Source organism: Anopheles coustani, chromosome 2 (assembly GCF_943734705.1).
Source record: "Anopheles coustani chromosome 2, idAnoCousDA_361_x.2, whole genome shotgun sequence".
Classification (NCBI taxonomy): Eukaryota; Metazoa; Arthropoda; class Insecta; order Diptera; family Culicidae; genus Anopheles; species Anopheles coustani.
The window spans coordinates 79624165-79633585 of record NC_071289.1 but is presented as its reverse complement, the minus strand read 5'-3'; the positions used below and the strand labels follow the sequence as shown (position 1 = coordinate 79633585).

The following is a 9421-nucleotide window of genomic DNA, read 5'->3' as shown; positions in this document are numbered from 1 at the left end:
GAAATAGTAAATAAAGTAGTTTGGAATAGGAAGAAGCATTTATGGTTAATTTTGAACAAATAGTTCATGGGAAAATTCTACGTCGAACTAGTTTATTTTGCGTCTGCAAAAGTGGCCGAAATCGATCAATTTACTGGACGGTCGAATTTTCGATGAAACTGATATTCAAATAAATTTGTTCGCGTGGATGCGCCCGGTCATCCATTGAGCGGTCGAATGATGAAATGTTTTAAAAAGAATGAATAATTGTTTGTTGCATCGGATACAGAATTTGTAAAATTATTTAATATCTCAACCAGTGCTTCCATGTTTGCAGAAATTCTTTAAATGTTATTCGTTGCGAAATCAAATTGTTTGGCGCCTTTTGTCAAGATGAAATGGTGAATGACAGATAGCTTGGAACCAAAGTGCATGCATACGAAGGTCTAGCTGAAGCTCCCTACGTGTTCACCATTTTTGAGGACATCATATGTCAGGTTGACTTTAAACCTCTTCTTCAGCAAGCGATTGCAGTACCGTCGGTACTCTTGTGTCAGTTCGGGGCAAGGCGAATTGCTCTTATAACGCTACCTACAACTTTAGATACATTGTTTCGATGGTTCAACACAGTTGTGTACTTGCATTGTACGTTACAGCTTCAAAACAACCGTCTCCGCAGAGGGAAATTAAGTTACATTTATTTAAACTCGATTGGAAAAATGTCCTTTTAGCGTCTGATTTGTGCTACGTTATTCTATGGATTCAGTTGGAAATGCCCAACCGGGAGAAGCCGGTAGCGATGAGGTCAGCGACGACGCAACACAGCCGGTAGATGAAATACCACTGGCATCAAACTCTGAACTGCCTCTCGTTGGAATGGGCGCTCATGCTACCATTTCCGGCGACTTCTCCCATCGAAACATCGTTATTGATCTGGTCGATCCTCAGCCAAACATGGAAATCGAGTTGGATCAGCTCCAGGCGAGTGTGTTTCAACCCGTTATATTTGTTGACAACTATGTGCCGGCAGAAGGAGCCCTGGACGGGTTATCGAATCCCGCGGGGGACGAAGAGGCAGCGGAGATTGTTCCAGATGTAGTAACAATACCACCGACCGAGCAACCGACTAACAATGATGCCACAGAGCAACCGGTGGCGCACTCTACGAGATCTTCAACGCGGTCCTCTACGGGATCAACTCCGGACAGTACACCCAGAAGAAGTAAGTTACCGCAAGAGTACCCATTTCATGTTGTTCCTGTCTAACGCTGTATATTTGTAGGGAAACGAAGACGAACATTTACGCTGAAGGAAGTTGACTCTCCTAAACCTCCAAAGGTCGATGACGACGACGACGACGATGGCATTATTTGTTCAATCTGCTTCAGCGAGTGGACAATGACAGGCGATCATCGGGTGGTGGCACTCAAGTGTGGCCATTTGTTTGGCATGTCCTGTATCAAGCGGTGGCTCCAAGACAACCCGGCGTCCGTTCGGAGCTGTGCTACATGCAAGGCGAAGGCTAAACTTTCCGACATACGCTTCATATATGCCCGCGCGATCAAAGCGATCGATAATACGCGCGAAATTGAATTGACAAAAGAGTTGGAGGGCGAAAAGAAGAAAAGCAGTGAACTCCAGCTGAAGCTTTTTATCACCCAGAAAGAGTTGGAGGATTTGCGTAAAGAGGCCAAGCAAATTAGAAGTATGATACAGAACATGAGACAACCGTATGTCGAGAGTCAGGAACTGTCTCGGCGGTACAGTTACCATTTGACGCTAGAAAAAAACATCCTAATCAGCAACGATCCGGGTTGCCGGGTTATGGTGTACGCTTACCAGCACAAAATGTTGCTGATCTCACAAAAATCTAACCTGAATCTTTTCCCGGGATATGCCATACGTTTGTTGCAGCTGCCCGAGTTGGCCGGTATATCGATGAGCTCTGTGATACACGTGTCAACCAAACAGGTACGCGACATTGCCCTAGACGAAGTGAACAACGTGTTTGCATGCGCCACGATGGAGAATAACGTAAAAGTGTTCTCGCTAGTAACCCGAGCGGTCACCTGTTCTATCACGCTCGGCGCAGACTCTATCATCTGGTCGTGCGCGTTTGACCGTGGACGGCCCAACATTCTGTACCTTGGCACGCAACGTGGCGAAGTGTTTAGGTACAGCATTCAACAGCCAAACGAGCCATTGGACATGTATGCAGTAGGCCATGAGATTGTGGAATACACCGCCGTCATCCAAATCTGCCCGGTCGAGCCGACAGCGACCATCCCATTTGGAGGGTTTCTGGTGTGCAAACTTAAATCCGCCTGGTTCTTCGAGTACACACAGGAGCAAGGGCAAGACAATGTAACTGGTCATCGACTCAACGTTTCGCCCGGTACGCTATCTGCGATGAGCTACAACCCCGATAGTGGTCACGTGTTGATATCGGTACGCCCAACGCAAACTGAGCCTTCCACACACTTGCTGGCCGAACTCGTGAAAGAGGATGGCTCATTTTTGCTGCACAAACTCCACGCTTGGCAGGGATCGCGGTTGCAAAAGACGATCCAACGATCCGCGCAGGTGTTCATGAACAAGGCTGACACGCTGGTGCTTGCGTACCAGGAGGACAATAAGGTGCTAACGTCGTGGTGCAGCAACAGCAAGAATCCCGTGGGGCAACATTTGCCATTGGGCGAAACCGTGTACGATATATGTTCGGCAATATCCACCACGGGGAGGATGTACTTGGCGGCACTGAGCGATAACCGTTGCCGTGTCTACTGTGTAAATCAGAGCGTGTTAGATTAGGAACTGCCAGAATCAGGGAGACTTTTTTTATAGAATAAAACATAATATTTCACACAACATTACATTCTCATTTTCTTTCGAAAATAATGCTTCTTGTTTAACGATTATCATTTTTTACTGTTTTCATTTCTTTCATATTTGATCATTCTTCTCGTTCATACGTTTTTCGGACATGTGAGCTTTAAAATATTTTAAATGAACCATGAAAACTACATTCCAAACAAGAGTGTATATTTTGTTATCGTTCTGGTTTTAGTAGCATGCTGGGATATTACACATTGCATTTCTTTCTTCCATTTCGTCTTTTTCTCTTTTTCATCACTTATTTTTGTTAATGCTTCTGGTTTAGTTTGTATGGAAATTTCGTTTACAAGTTGATAGCGTGTGTTAAATGCTTTCGAAACATTAGCGCACTATCGTAACGAAAGAGAAAAGGGATCGAAGGAAATTAGTACGATAGTCACGCTAAAGGTATAGTAGGATTTTTGTTTGTTCCTGTTCCCGCGGCACATCCCAAAAGGTTCGCTTTAAATGTGATGGAGCATTTGAGTATTTTATTTCGCCAGTATAGGATCCCGGGCTGTTTGTTAAAGTAATATTTCATTCATTGAGGTTGAATCGGTGCCTTCTACTCTTGCTTTCATTCCTCTCCTTATGCACTACTAAAATAAAACTCCCATCGGAGCAACTGCCCAGAGGCAGTTTTAGTTAATTTTTAGAGAAAGGATAAGAATGGTTGGACGAAATCGAAACTAAATATAAGATTGTTAAATAGGATAGGGAGGGATGGAAAAATAAAATGAAAACAAACACATAGCCAACCGATTGTACACGTCTAGCAAACTATATTGTAGGTGAGAAACAAAGTGAAGGAGAAATCGGGTGGGTTAAAATGACGTATAATAATACAGCGTATTTTAAAACTAGCAAATAGTATATAAATTACAACAATACACGTAGGATACGCTTTCGGTTTCACTAAACTTACGTTCGCTTACACTGTACTATTCTTGTTGTCTGCTTTCACTTTTCAATCACAAACGCGTGATCATTACTACCGATCATTGTTACCGATCGTGATCGGTTCGTTTATCGGCTCAATGTGCAAACTTTGCAGATTTTACGTCGTCCACCAACGCTATACTGTTTATTCACATGGTTTGCCCTCACACTGCTTAACTTCCTACAGAGAGTTGTGTCCTTTATATATAGTTATATGCTGTTGTTTCCCTTTATGATCGCCTAATGATTACTAGAAACTCACTTCTACATCCCGCCAGGGATTTATACATAAATTAATCGCCTCAAAAAAGAAAGAAATACTTGAGACACATGTTTCTTCCAATCCTCACTGCGTGTTCACGTGGTTTACAATTTTTATTTCTTGCTTTCTATCTAATGTTTTGCACGTGCGTACCCAGGATGGATTTATAGCCTCACCCCATTATTTAGTACAGCCGACAATTTTTGTTGATGTTTTTTACTATGCCTGTTGGAAAAAGGAAAGCTAGCTTGATTTTTGTTCTACGATGTTATAAAGAGGTTTTCCAAAACGTCATTCCATTATATTACTCTCCTACCTCCTTCCCGAGGACAGAGAATCCAATACAAGTCCTTATTCGATAGAATTATTTTTTTTATCATTGTAAATGTCATAAGACCTCTGTAATGAGTAAGGAGCGCTCTTATGTGTATACTTGACTAAGCCTGAAACTAGACAAGGCGTTGCGCTGCAATTTCCCTTCGCTTCAACCGAGATAAAAGTAGCAGATAATTATTAGCCAATTACTACCAAAGCGACATGGAGCGCATACGAAAAAAAAACAATGTCTATATAAAGCCAATCCTACCCCTACACTGCACATAAGCTGACGAGGACAACGAGGAAATGAAATCGAACGCTATGCTCCCGGATGACGGTTGATTGATCTTTTTACGGTTGAGCACACCATTTCAATGAAAGAAATACTGTTACTTACGGGTTGATAATATCGTACTTTCGGTTTCCGGTTTGGCGAAAGAAAGGTTTTTATAAAAACTGCCCATCCCATCATACTTATCATTAGCATCAGACATAAAACTGCTTCAAAAATGTGACATACAAGAAAGATGCCGTTTGTAAAAAAAATGCGCTAAGAAAATCTATGCCCACTAGATGGTTGAGCGTTCATGTTTCGCGCTCCCAGCAGACAGTCACCCAGTTTTTGCACCAAGCTGGTTCGGTTTTTCATTTGGCAAGTGTGTTGTGTAGTCCACACAAGTTCACCTACGCGTTACCGGCTACTACGACTCTAAAACTTGTACATTTGTGTATATACTAGTTGTGTATAACTGGTCTTCGTCTTAAAGATTGAGGGTTGACAATTTGCGTTACTTAATGCTAGGTTTGTTCACTTTTCCCTCCAGTTGCTGTCAACGGTTGTTTATTTTTTTCAGTTTTGTCTTGTCAGGGCCGTGTCCTGCTTCCGTGCTCCTGTGACCGTGCTCGTGTCCAGGTGCCGTTGGTTTTTTTTGGTTGGTCCCACCCGAGTCTGGCGAGTCTGGAGGACACCTTAATCTAACCGTGCGTACCGCGGCACGATGTCGTTCTTGATCCAGAACCGACAGTTGTCATCGTCGTACGTCGGGAGTGCGTCCTGGCCGATGTCGATGTGCTTTTTCCGCAGCTCGTGCTTGATCTCACCGTGCGAGACGTAGTGGTAGAAAAGCTGCTGCATGGCGGACACGTACCGCCGCTGCTCGGGCGTCTTCGGTTCGTAGCGTCCCAGGATGGCCTGTACGTCGGCGTCAACGTCCGCGATGCCGAGCTCGCCACCCGTCTGCGATACGGCGTAGAACTGCGCACTCGGCAGCTTCTGGACGATGGTGAGCAGCGGGCAGATGGTGCGGATGTCGGAGATCATCGCCACCAGACCCTGGTAGGTGGCGTTATACCGTCGGAGCGCATCCTCCGTCAGTCCGGCCTGTCCGATCACGCTCTCGTTGACGTGCTTGGTCACCAGCTCGGGCGTCCACTCGGTGTACTTCAGGTGAAGCCTGCTGTTGTGCGCTTCGTGCGCCGTTGAACCGATCATGTACCGCACGCCGCTGGAAACGTCCGCCGTCCAGGCGTCGGCCGGATGCTGCTGCAGGATGTTACCGTCCAGGACTAACCACTCGTGGCGCGGGTTCGCTGCCGTCGTCGTGTTCTCATCGACCGCCGGTAGATCGGGGAACGTACGCCGCCAGACATCCGGTACGGCATCGAGCAGTTCCTCGTCACCCTTCTCCATCAGACATTCGGCGGTTTCACAGCTCACCTTCTGCATGTACAGCGCGTTCGCCTTCTCCGAATCGGCCAGCGGTTTCCCAGGGAAGATGGCAGCACCCGACGAGACCCAGGTGCGGGCGAACAGCTTGCCGGTCTTGTTGGAGGACGCGAGAGCCGTCACGAGCGTACCACCTGCCCGGTGTCCGAACAGCGTCACCGACTTGGGATCTCCACCGAAGTGCGGAATGTTCAGCTGGATCCACTTGAGTGCGACGATCAGATCCGTCAGTCCGTAGTTGCCGGAGGTCGGTGGATGCGTGCTCTTGGTCAGCTGCTCCACCGCCAGGAAACCGAACACGTTCAGGCGGAAGTTGGGCCGCACGAAGATGACATCGCGTGCACGGGCAAATCGCGTCGACGGTCGCAGTTTTCCCGGCGAATCACCGGTGAACGATTCTGCTCCGACCAGCACCACAACCGGCAGGGGGTTATCGTAGCGAACGTGCGGAGTAATGACGTCGAGCGTGAGGCAGTCCTCCACACCGTCCACCTTACCGTCGGCCAGGAACTGCCAGCAGACGGGCGTGGCGTTGTGCGCCTTCAGCGTTCCGTTCCAGCAGTGCTCGATGTTTTCGATCGGTCGGGCCGCTTTAAAACGATTCGCACCGACCGGGGGAACCGCGTACGGGATGCCACGGAAGGCGAAGGAGCCATCCTCTAGCACGCCCTCCACTCGTCCACAGTTCGTTACCGTTTCGATATACTTGCCGTCGCGAACCGGAGCCGTGATCGGTTCGCTCTTGCCCACGAACGTGAACGCGACGATCAGCGCCACAAGGACGAGGAAGATTACGATACCGGCAATGATGGCAATATCATCTGTGGAATAGAGGAAGGAGGAAAATGCATAAAGAAAACGATCAATACGGTAAGTAAAGGAAAAACATATAGAATTTTGATGTTTATCTTAAGGTTAGCAAAATAGGCCTTGAAAATACTTTTGTAACTAAACCAATTTGAAAATTAACGTTTCTTTATCTGATTCTGTTTCTTTTCTTGCATTTATCTTACGTTCATCGCGTTGAGTGTTCAAATTAGTTTTAATTATTATTAAAATAAATTATTCATTAGTTAAAATGAATTGAGTTACATTAAAGTAAAGTTCGAGAGTGAATTGAGTAGGTTTTTTAAGATTCAAATATTTTCCCGCTCTACTTTCCTGTTTGTAGCCATTTAGTTTGTTGTTTAACAAGTTTTTAACTTGACACGTTGTTTTATAATTTTTTAAAACAATTATAAATTTGTTTTAGAGTAAATTTAGAGATCTTTCGAAAAGTGTTTACTTCACACTTACCAACAGAGCACCGGTATGCTTGAACCCGCTCCAACAGACTACGCTCCTGTGCGTCCTCCTCCGCCTCGGCCGCCTTGTCCTTCGCCTCCTTGTCCTCCGGCTTCACCAGCGCCTCTCCGTCCGTCCCATTCACGCCAGACTTGTCCACCACGTCCTTCGTGTCCGCATCCTTTAGCGAGTCGTCAAGCGTCTCCATCGAGGCTAACCCAGCCCGGTTCTTTGGTGTCTTGCCCAGCTCGATATCGTCATCCGGATCCCCGCTCGCCACCGGCTTGAAGCGCTTTGGGATGATGCTTGCCAGCGGAACGCGCAGCGCGTCCAACAACCCGCGCTTCGGCACCGGACCCTCCGAATCGTCCGCTCCGGTGGCCGGTTTCTTCTCCTCCACCGTCTCACCCGCAACCTCACCCGCCGGCTTATCCGTCGCCTCCGCCGTCACCTCGTCCTTCTCCTCTTCCTCCTCCTTGTCGCCCACCTTCGCTGCACCATCTGCACCCACACCGTCCTCGGCCGGTTTCTTCGCGAACGGATTGCGTAGCTTGAGGTTGGCGAAAAATCCACCCCGCTTCGGCTTCTCCTCCGCCCCGGTCGGCTTCGCTTCGTCCACCTTGACCACATCCTTGCCCTCGCCATTCTCTCCACCCTTCTCCAGCAGCTCGTTGTCCGCACCGTCGGCCTCCTTGGACTTTTCCTTGTTCTTGTTGAAGAACCCGGGCAGCTTGAACGCGCCGGCCGGAACCTTCTTCGGTTTCACCTCGCGCTCCTCCGCCTGCACCTTGTTCGGTTTGTCCGGCTTGCTGGTGGGCTCGGTCTCGTCCTCCTTCTTACCATCCTGCTCCTTGTGCTTCTCCTCGCCGTCGGCGTCTTCCGGTATGTTAATAATTTCTTCCCCATTGGCCACATTTTCACTGCTACTCTTCTTCTTCTCGGTGGGCTTTTTCTCGTCCCCATCCTCGTGGCCGGCGGTGTTGGTGCCGTTGGTGTTGCCGAGCAGCTTTTCCGTCTCCTTCGCCTCCACCTCCGGCCCGTCGCCGGTCGGTAGGGGTGTTTCCGGTTTCCCACCCTCGTTCGCCGTCGCCGTTGGTCCCGTCTCCTTTTCGTCGGTTTCACCCATTTTGTCGCTGTTTAATCACTATCATTTACAAATGGTAAAAGAGAGAGAAAGAGAGAGAGGGAGTGAGAAGAAAACAGAGCAAAGATTAGAATATAATTGAATTAGCGGTTCGCGCGTTCGGGCGGCATTTTGTTCCATGTTTTTCGCAAAGAGGGCACAAAAATCCTATTAATGTTATGCCTGGGTGCTTTCCCTCACAAACGCACCACCGTTGGGTGTGATTTTATGGGGCCAACATTCATTCTAAAGAGACCTCAATTTTATCCTTAAGCCAGCTGGAAAAACGGTGCGTCATTAGGAAGGTTGTTTTGTTTGCCGGGTTTTAGAAATCTAACACCGCCCCATTGAAATCCGTCACGGTGAATTTCTTCTCCCCGAAGGCGATACGAGTCGTGCCCGGTTGGCAGATAATCTTTCACGAATCAAATTGATGGAGACTGTCTTAAAATAAATTAATCTCAAAGAGATAATATTATATTGAGTATTCCCTTTCCATTCCAAATACATCAAAGCGATCTTTTGGCATCCTGTGGGTAAAGGAAACAAAGTTGCTTTAAAAGATATGAAGAGGCTCGTCAAACTTGCGAACTAGATTGCCGTAGTCCAACATTGTGTCGCCATTTATGGCACTCTCGTGACTCCTTGCTTTCGCGCAAGAGCCGTCCGTCAAGATTGAACGTGGCTCGAACCTCGCTGACCTCGATCCGTCCGGAAGATCACGGATCAAGTTGCATGCTCCCAGATGTCGGCGAGAAACATGTTCCCTTCCCATCCCGAAGGCCCCATTCCACCACCGTCGTCGTCGTCGATTGATTGCAATTTAAATTCTACCATCCGCGGAGATTATTCCATATCGGGCGTTCAGGTCGTTCGAATGGTAACGAGCGAACCTGTATGTGGGGCAAAGACCGAT

The 9421-nt window shown here is 47.6% G+C and overlaps 2 protein-coding genes across 2 annotated transcripts; one reads left to right on the top strand and one right to left on the bottom strand.

Moving 5' to 3' along the window:
• The first annotated feature begins 665 nt into the window (after positions 1-665).
• Positions 666-2847, top strand: LOC131265433 (E3 ubiquitin-protein ligase RFWD3). Its single transcript, XM_058267696.1, has 2 exons — positions 666-1201; positions 1262-2847. Exons 1-2 carry the CDS (start codon positions 736-738, stop codon positions 2788-2790), a joined length of 1995 nt encoding a protein of 664 aa, XP_058123679.1. The 5' UTR covers positions 666-735; the 3' UTR covers positions 2791-2847.
• Positions 2848-4986: 2139 nt separating this feature from the next.
• Positions 4987-8508, bottom strand: LOC131265430 (neurotactin). Its single transcript, XM_058267692.1, has 2 exons — positions 7395-8508; positions 4987-6919 (listed from the first exon to the last, which is right to left on the bottom strand). Exons 1-2 carry the CDS (start codon positions 8506-8508, stop codon positions 5343-5345), a joined length of 2691 nt encoding a protein of 896 aa, XP_058123675.1. The 3' UTR covers positions 4987-5342.
• Between the last annotated feature and the right edge of the window lie 913 nt (positions 8509-9421).